At 48.3% G+C, this 17,065-nt stretch overlaps 1 protein-coding gene across 1 annotated transcript in view; it reads left to right on the top strand.

Annotated features, from left to right (window-relative positions):
* Window positions 1–7,866: 7,866 nt before the first annotated feature.
* Window positions 7,867–17,065, top strand: part of nfatc1 (nuclear factor of activated T cells 1) — a 32,916-nt gene continuing 23,717 nt past the window's right edge. Inside the window, exons 1-6 of the mRNA XM_077009831.1 lie at window positions 7,867–8,210; window positions 9,645–10,674; window positions 10,910–11,069; window positions 13,743–13,945; window positions 15,423–15,595; window positions 16,508–16,648. Of these exons, the coding sequence (XP_076865946.1) occupies window positions 8,192–8,210; window positions 9,645–10,674; window positions 10,910–11,069; window positions 13,743–13,945; window positions 15,423–15,595; window positions 16,508–16,648 (1,726 nt within the window). The 5' untranslated portion in view covers window positions 7,867–8,191. The remainder of the gene's footprint in view (window positions 8,211–9,644; window positions 10,675–10,909; window positions 11,070–13,742; window positions 13,946–15,422; window positions 15,596–16,507; window positions 16,649–17,065) is intronic.

Below are 17,065 nucleotides of genomic sequence, written 5' to 3'. Positions count from 1 at the left end.
CCATATCTCATAGACCAGTTAAAAAGATTAACCGTATTCCTAATTTGTTAAAAATTAAGATTTCAAGTTTATTGGTTTAGTAAAAAAAATTTCCTTGTTTGCATTCTTGATCAATCTACATCCTCTCTGGCAATTTTACTGTTTGACAAATTGCATCACATGCAGACTGGTCTATAATGTACCGAAACTGATGACGTATTTGACCTTAAGATGCTCTACTTTTTCATCCTGTATTCTAAATCTGAATCGGAATCAGAATCAGAATCGCCTTTATTATCATTATAATTTGCATTACAATGAAATTTGATTCTACACCAAGCTGCTTGTTGGGACGAATAAATACACACAATGACATAAAACGACAAGTTAAAGGTAGTGACACATTTACAAATGGTTCAGTAGATTGTTTCCGTGATATGTTGAAAATTGCACAAGCTATTTACAGTGTATGTTACATACTATTGCACATGGGAAGTATTTTACATGGGTTGTATTGCACATGGGTTGGGAATTTACATTATTGCCATTATTTACATGTTGTTCAGTGCAGTGATGGCTCTTGGGTAAAAGCTGTCTCTGAGCCTACTTGTACGAGTTTTGAGCCTGTACCGTCGGCCTGAGGGTAACAGGTCAAACAGGTGATTGCTGGGGTGTGATGTGTCCTTGGTGATACTGACCGCCCTTCTGAGGTAGCGAGATGTGGCAATGTCCTCCAGGCTGGGCAGGGAGCAACCAGTGATCCCCTGGGCCGTGTTGATCACGAATTGAATTCAGTAGTCATGCTGTACCTAAATTAGCAGACCCAGAAAATGTTATGAATGATCAACTCCCACGCTCATGCGTTTAGTCAGCTCCCTACAGCAGGAAATATGTGGTTTATGGGGACCTTATGCTAATGTGATGGTCTACTGCTTCTAACAATCTAGGAACACACCCTTTCATCCCATCCTCTCCGTCTCTCCTTCTGATTGGGAATATACCAGTAAATACACTTGTCAGATCATACACCAGTGTGCTAAAGTTGCTGAAATGTTTTGAAATTTGAGGTTCTGTGTTGTACATATTGTACATGGTTTGTATATCTGATTTGTAGATGAGAAACGTGTAGTGGCATGTTAGGTTATGCTGTGGATGTTGGCAAAAACCAATTATGGTCATTGGTTTAGACTATTTAGACTATATTGTAATCCCTTACTGGTAGGGCTTTAGTGTTTGGTTGCATACAGAATAATGGGGTTCTGTGTACAGGCAAATTCTTAGGTGATGCGTCTTTGGTCGGTTAGGCACCTCTCGGGCTTTCAGAGTCATCAAAGTAATGTGTGAGTGCAGCTGATGACCCTGGGTAGAGTCATCTACACCTGGCCCTGACCGTACCATCCAGGAGGCGGTCATGGGATCTAGTCACCGTAAACCTGGTGCAGAAATTCTAGGGGCTAAAAATAGCGGAGTCAAAGCAGGCCCGTTGGGGCAAATGTAGCAAATGGGCCAGTTACCCATCTATCATTAGCAGATCACAGAGCCCAACGTTCATGGCTGCCCTTCCTGGAACTCTGTCATTATGTAATTCTGAGTGTACGACAGCAGAAATGCGAGATGCTCGAGTAAACAGCGCTTTTAAATTGGTTCCAGAAAATGAAAAGCAGCCTCCCTTCTTTCTCTCTCTCTCTCTCTCTCTCTCTCTCTCTCTCTTCTCTGCACTCTTACGCTTTTTGATTTGGATCCCGATTTCAGTCCCGGTTTGCTTTGGTTTGGACAAGCTGCTGTCCGTCCGGTCGGTTCTGCCTGAATGACGCCTGGTGAGCATCAGTGTCATCTGGTTCTACAGATGTGAAGAACCACGTGTCCTCCGCAGAACTGCCACATCGAGCCTTTCTTAACAGACCAGCATGCTGGGTATTAGGAAAAAACAGTAATTTTTCTTCATTTTGCCTCAAGTGTAACTCGTGGTCAGAAACATCATCCTTGTCAGTGTTAATCGAAGATCCTTCACTGTTCCGACTGAAGACCAGCGCTCTTTTCAGACTTCGATGAAACTGATCCGAAGTTTCTCTACTCGTGCAAATAAACATGAAGACTGAATATCAGTACAGGCTCTTGCCAGATTTCTGACACTGTCTTGACACTGATTTTTTTATGCTTTAAAACTGCTTTGTTACAAATATTCCTAGTTTGCTCATGTTTGACTTCACCCTTTGTAAAGCTATTTAGAACCTTCTAAATCAGGACAAGAAGAGGATGAAGGAAACCTGTAGAACTCAATCTGTTGACCAACTGAACGGATGTTCCTGTGGTATTGCTGGAATTTTAGTAAGCTCACAATAAGTTTAACAATATATCATGTTATAAGCAATATAGACTTCGCTATTGTTAGTTGCTACATGCACACTATTTTACAGTTCATTTAACATTAACTTTCTTCCACTTCTTTCTTGTTACATTATTTTATTCTGTACACCCTCATGTAATTCTGGGTGGAGTTACTTTGGTCAGCAACTTTCTTTTAAAATAGCCTTGGCCAAACTTAGAACGGCAGCTTTCTGCCCTAACTGTTGCTCAATCCTCTCACTGTTGTGTGGTTCTTAGTCAGTGTTGTGTCTGGGCCCCATGACGGAGCTGCGCGCTGAGGCCCTCCGTTTAAGGGAGCTCGCTAGCCCAGAGACCCGCCCCTCTTGGAAGGAAGCCACGGTAGCCAGGCAACAGGCTTACACAACAGGAAACAGACTGGGGGATTCCGTCACTGGACCACAGTCAAAGGGAGCATTGACTGGAGACAGGAAGACTATGTTGAGTGGAGAGGAGGGGAGACCCACAACCAGCACCATTACCATGTAAACACTCCCTTATAGTTCTTTTATAGTTTCTACTTTAAGCACTTTATATGTTTCACATTTTATTTTAAAATGTGGCCTGACGTTTAAAGGCATGGGCTCATGAAAAGTAGTTAAATAGCATGCTTGATTAAACTCCCTGGTGCAAATGTAAATAAATTGCCAAATGCAATTAAAATTATTTTTTATAAACTGAAAAAACAGAAATAGTAGGCAGGGCCCAGTCGTGTTGTGTGTGTGTGTGTGTGTGTGTGTGGTTACTCCCTCCCCACAGGGCACAGTGATGTGTGTGTGTGTGTGGTTACCCCCTCCCCGCAGTGCCCAGTTGTGTGTGTGTGTGTGTGGTTACCCCCTTCCCACAGGGCACAGTCGTGTGTGTGTGTGTGTGGTTACCCCCTCCCCACAGGGCACAGTCGTGTGTGTGTGTGTAGTTACCCCCTCCTCACAGGGCACAGTCGTGTGTGTGTGTGTGTAGTTACCCCCTCCTCACAGGGCACAGTCGTGTGTGTGTGTGTAGTTACCCCCTCCCCACAGGGCACAGTCGTGTGTGTGTGTGTGTGTGGTTACCCCCTCCCCACAGTGCCCAGTCGTGTGTGTGTGTAGTTACCCCCTCCTCGCAGTGCCCAGTCGTGTGTGTGTGTGTGGTTACCCCCTCCCCACAGGGCACAGTCGTGTGTGTGTGTGTAGTTACCCCCTCCTCACAGGGCACAGTCGTGTGTGTGTGTGTGTAGTTACCCCCTCCTCACAGGGCACAGTCGTGTGTGTGTGTGTGTGGTTACCCCCTCCCCACAGTGCCCAGTCGTGTGTGTGTGTAGTTACCCCCTCCTCACAGGGCACAGTCGTGTGTGTGTGTGTAGTTACCCCCTCCTCACAGGGCACAGTCGTGTGTGTGTGTGTAGTTACCCCCTCCTCACAGGGCACAGTCGTGTGTGTGTGTGTAGTTACCCCCTCCTCACAGGGCACAGTCGTGTGTGTGTGTGTAGTTACCCCCTCCTCACAGGGCACAGTCGTGTGTGTGTGTGTGTGGTTACCCCCTCCCCACAGTGCCCAGTCGTGTGTGTGTGTAGTTACCCCCTCCTCACAGGGCACAGTCGTGTGTGTGTGTGTGTGGTTACCCCCTCCCCACAGTGCCCAGTCGTGTGTGTGTGTAGTTACCCCCTCCTCACAGGGCACAGTCGTGTGTGTGTGTGTAGTTACCCCCTCCTCACAGGGCACAGTCGTGTGTGTGTGTGTGTAGTTACCCCCTCCCCACAGTGCCCAGTCGTGTGTGTGTGTAGTTACCCCCTCCCCACAGTGCCCAGTCGTGTGTGTGTGTAGTTACCCCCTCCTCACAGTGCCCAGTCGTGTGTGTGTGTAGTTACCCCCTCCTCGCAGTGCCCAGTCGTGTGTGTGTGTAGTTACCCCCTCCTCGCAGTGCCCAGTCGTGTGTGTGTGTAGTTACCCCCTCCTCACAGGGCACAGTCGTGTGTGTGTGTGTAGTTACCCCCTCCTCGCAGTGCCCAGTCGTGTGTGTGTGTAGTTACCCCCTCCCCACAGGGCACAGTCGTGTGTGTGTGTGTAGTTACCCCCTCCTCACAGGGCACAGTCGTGTGTGTGTGTAGTTACCCCCTCCTCACAGTGCCCAGTCGTGTGTGTGTGTAGTTACCCCCTCCTCACAGGGCACAGTCGTGTGTGTGTGTGTAGTTACCCCCTCCTCGCAGTGCCCAGTCGTGTGTGTGTGTAGTTACCCCCTCCCCACAGGGCACAGTCGTGTGTGTGTGTGTAGTTACCCCCTCCTCACAGGGCACAGTCGTGTGTGTGTGTAGTTACCCCCTCCTCGCAGTGCCCAGTCGTGTGTGTGTGTAGTTACCCCCTCCTCACAGGGCACAGTCGTGTGTGTGTGTGTAGTTACCCCCTCCTCGCAGTGCCCAGTCGTGTGTGTGTGTAGTTACCCCCTCCCCACAGGGCACAGTCGTGTGTGTGTGTGTAGTTACCCCCTCCTCACAGGGCACAGTCGTGTGTGTGTGTAGTTACCCCCTCCTCGCAGTGCCCAGTCGTGTGTGTGTGTAGTTACCCCCTCCTCACAGGGCACAGTCGTGTGTGTGTGTGTAGTTACCCCCTCCTCGCAGTGCCCAGTCGTGTGTGTGTGTAGTTACCCCCTCCCCACAGGGCACAGTCGTGTGTGTGTGTGTAGTTACCCCCTCCTCACAGGGCACAGTCGTGTGTGTGTAGTTACCCCCTCCTCGCAGTGCCCAGTCGTGTGTGTGTGTGTAGTTACCCCCTCCTCACAGGGCACAGTCGTGTGTGTGTGTGTAGTTACCCCCTCCTCGCAGTGCCCAGTCGTATGTGTTTGTGTGTAGTTACTCCCTCCCCACAGGGCACAGTCGTGTGTGTGTGTGTGTTACCCCTCCCCACAGGGCACAGTCGTGTGTGTGTGTGTGTTACCCCCTCCTCACAGGGCACAGTCGTGTGTGTGTGTGTAGTTACCCCCTCCTCACAGGGCACAGTTGTGTGTGTGTGTGTGTAGTTACCCCCTCCTCACAGGGCACAGTCGTGTGTTTGTGTAGTTACCCCCTCCTCACAGGGCACAGTCGTGTGTGTGTATGTGTGCGCGTGCATGCGTGCGTGTGTAGTTACCCCATCCCCACAGGGCGCAGCTTTGTAAACACTCCAACTCCCCAGTCTTTGACAGATTCTTTTATGCTCATTATCATTTTATTTGGACAGCTTATTGCGAAAGCATAACTAAATTAACACTATTAGGCTAACTGGGCACCTTTTTCTTTATGAGTAATTAGAGACATGGGGCCAGTGCTTTTGGAGTGCAGTAGGCAAAGCAGTTTCCCATCAACACACAGACCCCCGTCACTCCAGCATGCTAACTGACACGACTGACCAAACCCTGCAAAGACGCTGAGCTGATGTGGGGGGCCTGCCACATGCACACACTCACACTAGACCGACAGAGCGGGGATACGAACATATGTCGAACGTGGAATTTGTTTATTTTAGCTGTTTGAAACGTGCTGACGTGTCATTGGAGAACGAAGCACCCCCGAGGCGCGCTCACGGGCAAGAGTGTATCCCGACTGATGACAGTCGCTCAACATCTGCTGCAGATCTGGACTTGTGTTTTACACAAACCTGAACGGTATACGTGTTCGCCATATCTAGAAGTGTTCGCAAAATTATGTTTATTGTCTCCTTATGTGGCGCAGAATAAAATCCACAGTGATAATGCTGGCACCAAACAGAAACCACATGGGCCTGTCAAGAACCGAAGCGGACTCATATGTGCAGTGAAAAAGTTTAACTCGAGACTTGTGGAGATAATTTAACACCAGCTACTTTGCTGAGAACTTGCTGTGTGCTTTATGACTCTGCTTGGCATCTCTGTGGGAAGATGAAATAATATTGTCTCAGCAGTTTGTAAGGTCATCTCAGGCATCTGAAATCTGATTAACAACAACTTAGAAAATGTAATTGTGTTACAACCAGAACTTTTTAATACCATCTTAACCATTGGTAAACGTAGTGGCGGGGAATGTATTTGTTTAAGGAGTTAATTATAATTCACACATGTCATATGGTCTCTTTCTAGAAATAATGGTTAATGATACTATAGAAAATACATTTTGCATTTTGTTCCTGAGTGATGTGGCTAGGTTCGCTGCCAACTTGATATATCAGAAGTTTGATCACCGAAGCATTCAGCAGTGCTAGTGTCTACGAACTGACACTGATTAAGGTCACTAAGGTACGTGCGGCCGGCCAGAGATGCGGCCTAGCGGACTACCCACCCGTGTCACTGCGTACAACGCGGTGTCGCATCGAGAACCCGTGTCAGTCACCACAGCGGAGCTATTTATTACCTGCAGCGGGGGAGAAAAGCGTGTTTACAGCTCCAGTTTCACATAGCTGGAGAGGAAACAGAGAGAGGCGCGCGCTCTCTGCCCCAATTAGGCCCCCTACTCGTGGAGTGAGAACGTTCCATGAGGTCAAACGAATAAGTCGGACTCTTGGCATGACCGGAGGGCGGACGCCAGGGGAGGGAAGGCGACGTCGCTACTATGTCCCCATGATGAAACCGACAGCTAGTGTTTCAATGCCTGCGCCGTTTCATGGGGAAGGGGGTTGTGAGTTACTTGTTCACCAGGCATGCCTGCGTTCATTGTCTGTAAACCTCTTGAACTCCTGAAAGACGTTTAACTTCATTAGTAGTGTGTTTTGCAATGCACAATTATTTTTGTGATGCAATGTGAATGTTCCCTCGAAATGTTAGCTAATTCTGTATTAACACCGTCATTAATAACCACGTGTCTCGTGGCAACTCGAGTAACAACAACAATTATTATTATTATTACTACCCTGCGCTCGGTAATAGATCAGACGTGTAAACACCCATGCAGACCGAATGACTGCATCGCATTCTGCATCTACTTTTCACAGATAATGATTAATGCTTATTTTATTGAGGACGCGCGAATAGATTAACACCGCCGAAAATGAGCTGCCTCGTAAATCTTAATCTTCTACATTCCTCGCGCTCGGCAGCGATACTCCGCCTCATGCACAATATTAACAAAACCAGGCTAATGAAGTGCCTAATAGTTATGACTGTCCTACAGAAAACGACTTCCGTCTGCATAAGGACAAAAGCATGTGCTCGCGCGACCGTGTCTCGTGAGTTCTGGATGCAGTTTCCTCGCTCAGCGACGCCTTAAAAATAGAGTGGGAGTATTTTGTTTGTGCTTGCAACGCCGACGCACTGTGGTTGCTAAGCAATAGATATGGTCAGAGCAATATTACATTTCTTAAGGAACCAATGCAAATCGTCATCTTTCTCAATAACAAAACAAACAAACAAGCAAAAAAAACCCCCAGCTTGTCGTTTGTTTGTCGTCGGTCTTTGCCCGTTTCCCATCGCGCGCCCGTGTTTCCTTGCATGGTAACAGCTCCACATCTGGAAATCTTGAGCGCAGAGATTCCCTTTCTCCATCTGTGGAGACGTGGTGCCTGCGTCAGGGAAGGGGAGGTGCGCCCCAACGGAGGTCTTTCCCGGCTTTATAAAGCCACGGAGACCTCTCCACTGTGAAGTAGTGCGTCACGAAGACCCCGAGCTGCCTGGAATTTAATTTACAACTCCACAATAGGCTGCATAACGACTTAGCAGATCTTTAGGCAAGAACTGCATTGTTTTAAGATTTTGAATACCATCATCATTAAACACTTTAAATCATGCGCACTTTGCCGTGACTGGAATACAGCTTTCTTTTGAAAGAATTGAACAGGCGATTTGCTACCAGGTTTTTTGGGAGTTGCACGTCACGCACTGTACTGTGGACAGTTAAACTTCACCACAGTTCACCCTTCTCTCCACCAGTATGAAATCAGCTGAAGAAGGTAACAGCCGTCATCCTTGGTTATGGCTCGCATTTCTGAAGAACTAAAACATTATTTACTTCTACTCATGCGCCTTCGTACACATTCGTCCTTGTGAAAGTGTAGCGTTGATGTTAAAACTTGCACGAGCAGTTTCTGCGAAGTGGTGGAAGGCGTTGTCTCCGAACACTTATCCACGCGCGTGGTCATTCTAAAGTGATCAGTTCACGTTCGCCCGAGTCTGAGGTTTGGTGGGCGTGGCGCAAAGAGCCGAACCTGGTGCGCGAGCGGTAGACCGTTAGTTTTCGCGCTCTTTGTTGCGGTTTTAGCTCGCGCGCGGCCAGGCTAACCTGCTATCCTAGCCCAATGCGATTTTGGTTTCAAAGTCAGACCATTTTCAAACATGTTATTCATTTATGTACATTCTTGGTTAGGGTCTTTGATTTCATGGCTCGATTACTGTTCAGAATTAATTCATTCCAGGGAGATTGTGGCGCTGGTGTGGTTTCCAAGCCTGCGTGAGCGGAGTTTCGCTGGAGACTGTTATACATTTTCTCTCCCAACTACGCGCTTAGAGAAAGCGCTTAATGTATTACAGACCAAAGCGCTCTCGCATGTGGGCCAGTTTAGAGAACAGTAAACTAACCAAACTTTTGAGCCGCGCTGCTGCTCCACAAACACTTCATGGATTTTGCTCCCTGTGCACCTGCAGTTTTAAGTGCTCCACAAATGCCTCCATGCCATGTGTTTTCCATATATTTTTGTGTAGACAACAGAGCTAAGTTCTAGTCTGCACATGTGTAATACACTTTTCTTTTACTTTAGATAAAATATTTCATTATGTTAATACTGTGAATCAGTGTTTCCCCACCCACTCCTCGGGGAGCCCCAGACAGTCCACATTTTTGTTCTTCCATCTCCCACAACATATTTAGTGTTCTTGATTGCTTGGTTCAGACGTGTTGAAAGTTGGGAAAGAGCAAATACACGGAGTGTCTGGGGTGTCCTACGGAGTGGATTGGAAAACACTATTCTCCCTTCTCCCTCAGTTTTTCCTGCTACTTTGTGGTTTCACTAGAGCAAAAAAACCTGTTGTTCAGATCCTAAACCATACTTTATATTAAAGTTTGACCTTATGCACAGACATATTGGCTGAGTGTGTGTATTGGTTTTCCATCTGTTTTTGTGCTTGCTGAGGTATTTTTAACACATGGTTATTCTTGGCAGAGCAGGTTTTGTATCAGTCACCTTACTTCCTCTGCAGAGCCAATGGCCTTCCCCAATGATCTCCATTCTGCTTGTGCTAATTTTAGGGCCAAGCTGTAGAAAATCATATCTTTTTTATTTTATGTCACATAACAGGAATGCCTTCCTCAGAAAAGTGTTGCTTAAACCATGTCATGGTTGTTAATTCATGTGTGTATTCTTACAGTGATTCATCATATTTCTCTTTAGATGCATACAGCTTCCCACCAAATGCCAGTCTGTCCCTTTCCTTGACCAGCCCTTGCCATCCCATCCAGTACCACAGTCTGCAGACCAGTCCCTCCATCTCTGTCTCACTCAGCCATCCCCCTGCCTTCTCTCCTCATGAAGACATGGCCTCTGTGGCGTACTACCAGACCTCTGGCAGTGGCCCCAATGGAGCCCCGGCTTTGGAGAGCCCGCGCATTGAGATCACGGCTTATGGCCAGTTCCCTGACACTGAAGTGGAGGAGAGCAGTGTGCCTGTAGCCAAGCGGGTCAACTCCGTCGTCACCCTGACGTTGCCCAGTGGTGAGGGATACCGCGACCCCACCTGCCTGAGCCCAGCGAGCAGCGTCTCGTCTCGCAGCTGCCATTCGGACGCCTCCTCGTACGAGTCGGGCTACTCGTGCAACTACGACAACTCGCCCCAGAACTCACCGTGGCAGTCGCCATGTGTCTCGCCGAAAGGTTCCTCCTCGCTAATGTCCGGGCCCCTTGGTGCCTCGCCCCGCCACTCGCCCTCCGGGTCGCCCCGCACCAGCGTGACCGATGACGGCTGGATGGGCTCGCGTGGCTCCGGCTCCAGCTCCCCCTGTGGCGGGAAGCGGAAATGCAGCTTCAACGGCAGCACCTCGCACAAGTTCCGCCCTTGTTCGCCAAACCAGTCGCCGGGTCCATCGCCACATGCCTCACCTCGGCTCAGCGTGACGGATGACACGTGGCTGCCCAACACCAACCAGTATACCAACTCCGCAATCGTGGCAGCCATCAACGCCCTCAGCACAGACGGAATGACGGACATCGGCGAGGGCATCCCACTGAAGACCAGGAAGACCAGCATGGAGCACAGTGCTTCACTGAGCCTGAAGATTGAGCCTGGCGGAGAGGATTCAGGCTCAGTGGAGCTTTGTCATGAGGATTATGCCACCTCACGCCTGCCCTTTAAAAAGGAGACCTACGCCGGCTTTCTCGATGTACCACAACATCCGTTTTGGTCCAAACCAAAGCCCTACATCAGGTAAAATGCACATGTTTTAAATCAACTCCCAGATGTTTTGGGACAGATAACACATCCAGAGGTTACCCTGGCCTTGAGCCAACATGTCAGTGGTCTGATCCCAGTTGATAACTTGCTGCCAGTGACACAGTGTTTACGCTTTTGTTCTGTGATTCTGATTCATTATTCAGGATCTTTTTTCTTTTGAGGCTTTACCAGACCAATGCTCTTTCATTTCAACCCTGTCATATTTTAGCCCCTCCCTGCCAGCTCTTGATTGGCAGTTGCCATCCAGTTCTGGGCCATACAGCCTGCAGATCGAAGTCCAGCCTAAATCTCACCATCGTGCCCATTATGAGACTGAGGGCAGCAGAGGGGCTGTGAAAGCACTCGCAGGAGGGCACCCAGTGGTTCAGGTATTCATCCATGTGTCATTCATCCATCTTCCTTCTGTGATTTCTTCTATCTCCTCTTTAAAGCTTGCTGTGGTAAGTGCCCCTGTACCATGGCAGAGATGGAAGTAGCCCTTAATGCTTCTTGGCTGCCACCCAAGCAAACCTCTTTTAAACTCATCATCTCAAACTGCAAAATCTCTGTTATGTTCATAGGGGTGATTTTTCTTTAAGGAAGTCTTTGGTCAGGCATGTTTTTTGTATTCTATTTTGGATTCATGATTATGATTCAGTCATAAGGGACTCAGACGATTTGGTGTGCACTTTTACCTGATGAGAACTGCTTATTTGGTCTGAAGGCAGTTCACTCACTTTGAAGGGTGCACTCACCAATCAGCAGTGGCCATGTGGTAGTTGGCTGTATGTTTCAGCCATAATGCAATGCTAAAACTCAGAGGAGTGGGTGAAATACTTCAAGTATTACACAAGACCACAATGTCCTGACGGCAACACTGTCCAGTCAGTTCCGTAACAGACACTGGTGACTCACCCGTCTCCTGTGATCCCTTCTGCTTGCTCATGGACGCCAGCCACTCCGCTTGGGCAAAGGCCGTCACGAATGGAGGTCATAAGTCATAGAGGACAGAAGCGCAAACTGTAACTACTGGTCGGTAGCCGGGAATTTGACCACACACGTCTCCCCCTATTATAACTGTAGCTCGGACCGCACTTCTTCTAGCGGAGCTGCGTAAAATAGCACTGGCGCTGGGCACTGAGTAGCGCCTGCTCGATCGCTCTACCCCAAACGCCTCCGTCCACATCTGCTGCTGGCCGGACACTTCAGTTGAGCTTAATGAGGTGCAAATGATGCTAAACGTATGACTCCACACTACTCTCCTGTGAAGAACCCGGCCGAGCTCTTCTCTCTCTCCCTCTCTCCCCCTTTCTCTCTCTCTCTCTCTCTCTCTCTCTCTCTCTTTCTCTCTCTTTCTCCCCTCACCCCCAATTTTTTTGGAGTTCACCACAGTTTCCGCCCCACTACACAGGCTGCCTTTTGTTTAGTAAAAGTTCCCAGCGCAGCGCTGACATCATGGGGGCCGGCGTACGGTGGAGGCGGCTTGTCTGAACCGCACACGTTTCTGGCAGCCTGCTGAAAGTGTGTGTGTGTTTTTTTTTTGGGGGGGGGGGGGGGGGGCTGCTGCAGGGAGCCTCACACGAGGCTGTCCCATCCCATAAACCACCAGATTATTACAGAGTGTGCTCTCCTCTGGATGATGTCCAATCAGCCTTGACGTTACCTCCTACACTGCCCCCTCCCCCACCCACATGCATCACTCTAATCCTTGCTTCTTCATCCTGGATCATACTATGTTCTTTGCTGGGCCTCATGGGGTTTTTTTTTCGCTAGAGGACGGCTGACGTCTGACCACACGCACCATCGGAGGGATGGATGGTAATTGTAAACAGCTCCTAAGCCCTACAGCAGCAATGGGCTCCTGTGTGTGAGTTCAGGTCTCTCAGGAAATCCATCTGAATGGCTCTGTCAACGCACAAAATAGTGTCATTATGGGAAAGAGACAAAATCCCTAGATGCTGGGCAATTTTGGAGCGTTCACATAAACTCATTGTTAATGTTATTGATCTTTAACACATGTTTCTTAATCAAAGTAGAAGCAGAGCCTTAATTAAGAAATTAATATGGCTGGCTAATTATATAAGATGATTATGTAGGTTAAACCGTAGTGCTAGAATACACAGATTTAATTTTACAATTTTCATTGCTTATTTCTGATCAGCTCTGACCTGTTTTTCCCCCTCCTTTCCCCTTTGCTGGAAATCATTCACTATAGAGTCTGACCTAAAATCGTTCTGTCTGGAAACAAATTTCCATTTGACTTGGAAATGGTTCTTTCCGGAATCTTTTTTATTTTGGGGGGGGGGGTGCAGTATGAAGGATCCCCTTGGTGTTCCACATCCTACATGCCTCCTTTTTTTACCGCTCAGATATCTGGAGCGCGTGGCAGCGCGTGGCAGTGCGGGCCTTGCTGTGCCACTCCCCTGGCGGGAGCAGGCGGCCCAACACGCGGGAGCAGGCGGCCCAACACGTGGGAGCGAGGCCTGGTCCCACTGCACGGACGTGCCGACAGGGACGCTTTGGCCTACATGCCATGAACAGCCAGAGTCTTAGCATTCCTCTAGTGGGTGATAATGTGATGAGGGGTGGGGAAGATCTTTCTCTCTCTCTCTCTCTCTCTCTCTCTCTCTCTCTCTCTCTCTCTCTCTCTCTCCCTTTTCTCCCTCACCTCTCTCCCTCCCTCTCACCCACCTCTGTCTGCCTAAACTGAAATGCCAGACATAAACATATCTGCTTAAGTAAATATACAGAGTTCTTCAGCCTTTTCACCTCGAATACTGTTCACCTCCCTTGAGAAATGAATGTGTCGGCCACGCAGTACTCAAACTCACCAAAGACTTCTTATAGCTTTTCATGGTTAAATTACAGACAGTGACAGAGTTATTTGGATTGTCAGGCATATGAAGATACATCGCAAATCGACATAAATGATCGTTGCTCTGGCTTGCCATAGTTTCAATGTGTTGAACTATTTGTATGTTGGCTGTTTTTGTCAGCAGGGGAGGTTTTCGTGTCTAGGGGATGTGAAATAGAGGTCTGAGCACACACGTCTTGTCTTCCAGCTTCACGGCTACATGGAGAATGAGCCGCTGACCCTGCAGCTGTTCATCGGCACGGCTGACGACCGCCTGCTGCGACCACACGCCTTCTACCAGGTCCACCGCATCACGGGCAAGACCGTGTCCACGCCCAGCCACGAGGTCATGCAAGCCAACACCAAAGTGCTGGAGATTCCTCTCCTGCCGGAGAGCAACATGAGGGCCATGTGAGTGTGCGCGAGGGTGTGTGTGTGTGTGTGTCTTGTGTGTGCTTGCGTGTCTGAGTGTGTGTGGTATGTGTATGTACTTTTTTTTTACACTCTTTCGGCAGACCAAGTGTTAGAATATAGCTGACCGTTCAGACCTGCTGAGAACATTTTGTTGGCCTGTGCATGGAGAAATATTTTAAAGAACAAAAAAGAAAATGTTGGTTTATTTGATAAAGCAAAAGTACAAGGTTAGTGTTCATTCTGGTTGTAGTCTCAGTGAGAGAGGAAAAGAGAGACAGAGAGGTCTAGAATCAGAGTGAAATAGAAGAGCTTTAGTTATTTAGTGCTAAACAGACCGCAAATACTTCTCTGTAACCCCTGGTCTGTTTTTTTTTCTATCAAAGTATCATGCAACCGTGGTAAAACACATGTAGCCACTAAATTTAAAATCAAATTTAAAGCCATTCCTAGTTTTATGACACTTTCTTCGCTCCTGGCTGTGGAGGAGAGTGTGTGTATTACGTGTGTATGTGTGTGTGGTGTGTGCATGCGTGAGTTTGTGGAGCCCCAGCAATGCGGCTTTACCACCCGGGACCCGAAGGCTCGTATTACACGGGGCCTCCGGATGGTGTGCGGACCCTCTAACGGGGATGCGGGTCTGGCACACCAACTACACGGTAGTGGTCTGCCCACCTCAGCACTTTCCTCCCAACCTTTAATGGATGGATTACCGAACTCGGCCTCTAGAACCCCCCAACCCCCTCCGGCCTTCAGGAAGGCGTTCCAACAAACATCTGTTAGATGATGGTTCAGATGCATTTGAAAAGAAGAAAAGGATGTGAGGAACATAAGGGTTGTTGTCTTCGTAAGGGGGGTTTTAGGCAGTGGATTTCGGAGGGCGTTTAGCATAGGCCAAGGAATGGAGTTTGGGAAGTTATCATCTGCCTCCTGGGCCTTCCTGGGCCTCCTGGGCCTACCTGGGCCTACCTGGGCCTACCTGGGCCTTCACATATTGTAGTAACACTAGTAATGTCTCATGTTCTTTTTTCAATTTCATCTAACTACAACGAACATTTACCATGGTCTTTATGCTGAGAGCTCATCTCATCATTCCACAAATGTTTCTCCAAACCTTCTGGTTTTACTAAAGTCCAACATTATTACAAATGTGTTAAAACCACTGACTCGGGGGGCATTTGGTTATTGCTAGAAATTGATGGTTATTTTTGAAATTTGAATCCGCTTTAGTTGTAAAGGTGCCTTTGTGAAAAGCTGAGGTTGTGGGCAGAGAGAAAGAGTGAAGACATTTATGAAGCGTTAAATGAATGCTCTTGAATTCTGTGAAAACCAGGACAGCCAAAAGAGCCATTTAGGCAAAAAGTATTCCACCTTTGTTTTAACGAATTATGTAGTAAATGTTTATCGAATAGTTGTCTGACCATGTGCGTCTCCCATTTGTCATTAAAGGGATTTATGCCCTGTGTTTTTGTTGAAGAATCGACTGCGCTGGCATTCTGAAGCTGCGTAACTCGGACATCGAGCTCCGGAAAGGCGAGACGGACATCGGCCGGAAGAACACGCGTGTGAGGATGGTGTTCCGAGTCCACATCGACCAGCCCAACGGCAGGACGGTCTCGCTGCAGGCAGCTTCCAATCCCATCGAGTGCTGTGAGTGGACACGCCCCCTGTCACGAGATCGCTCACGCGTCCGGCCGCCTCTCGGCTCCTGGGGGACCGGCCGGCGCCTGTTTGCGGCCCTCCTCCAGCAGTTGTACGACGGTCACGGTGTTTAAAATTCCTAATGTCTCGGCCTCGTGGAGTTCACTTCCCGCTGCAATGCGTTAAACGCGGAAGACACGGTCGAATTTACGGCAGTGTTGTCGTGACTAGCTGTATTGCTTCGTGAGCAGACTTGGCTTCCTTATTTCTTCACCTATTGAGTATGACTCTCTTGACCGCTGGATGAAAGCTTATCGTACATTTTTGTCTTCCAATGGCAGTTCCTGGCACTGCCTTCTGCCAGGAGTTGTCATATACTATGAAGCAAATGAGAAGGCCCATTACACGGTGAGCACAGCTCATAAAATAGGAGGGATTTCTGGTGTGCGGCCAGTCGCTTACTGAAAACAGCAGCAATATGAAACATATCAGCAAACAGAGAGAGGGCCAGGCTTCTTTAGACTTTATTTGTAGAGGATAAGGTTTTCATGAGCTTTTTATGCTCTTGCGTCATGCCTACTCAATATCATAACCAGATTGCAAGGTTAGATTGACCGTTGCGATGCATTTTCTCACTGACATTATAGTAAATAATTGGTTTTTGATGAGTTGGCTATTGATGACTGGTTATTGATTTTCTGAGTTAAAATAATAATCCCCAGAACGAATACAGCTGCAGCATATTTATTTCATTAAACCCACATTGAGTATTTTTTAGGAGCACGTAAAGTTCAGGCTACAGGAGCCATATTTTTCCCCCCATTGTGAATGTGACATGTTGAAGGCCAAACCAGTTTTACTGAGGCCACCCTGAATCCGCATTTGCTGCGCTGATTTCGTGTTGTGCGTGTGTGTTGTTAGCCCAGCGGTCCGCGCAGGAGTTGCCACTCGTGGACCGGCAGAGTATGGACAGCACCAGCGCCTCGGGTGGAGACAGGATGGCCCTCAGCGGACACAACTTCCAACCCGACTCCAAGGTGGTGTTCGTGGAGAAAGCGCAAGGTAGGGAAACCCTGTCCAACTGCGTGTGTGGTTGTGGTTGGAGCGACGATCGCCTGGATGGAGTCCGGCCAGTCTTAATCGACCTAGTCCTCCTGACTCCATCTAGGTGCTCAGGAAGGCTACATTGGGATTTCATGTGGCTCTCGGCCAGATAAAATCTAGAAAAATTTGTATCCTGTGTGTCAGGATTTAGCCATTATAACCATCAAAGATAAAGTGTCTCCATATGTATATGTGTGAGTCCCCTAAATCCAGTCCGGCATTCTCAAAAGCCTGTGTGTATAAATGTATATCGTGTGTGTCCTCGCACCCGTGTGTGTGCACGCTCTGTCACGCCCCTTCAAAAAGAAAACCCCTCAGACCGCTACTTCCCTCCCTCGCTCCCTTCTCTGCCGTCAAAATATCCCTCTCCCTGCC

The sequence above is a fragment of the Brachyhypopomus gauderio genome, chromosome 6 (genome assembly GCF_052324685.1).
Source record: "Brachyhypopomus gauderio isolate BG-103 chromosome 6, BGAUD_0.2, whole genome shotgun sequence".
In the NCBI taxonomy this organism is placed as follows: Eukaryota; Metazoa; Chordata; class Actinopteri; order Gymnotiformes; family Hypopomidae; genus Brachyhypopomus; species Brachyhypopomus gauderio.
Note: the sequence above shows the minus strand (reverse complement) of the source record. Positions and strands in the feature narration are given on the sequence as shown.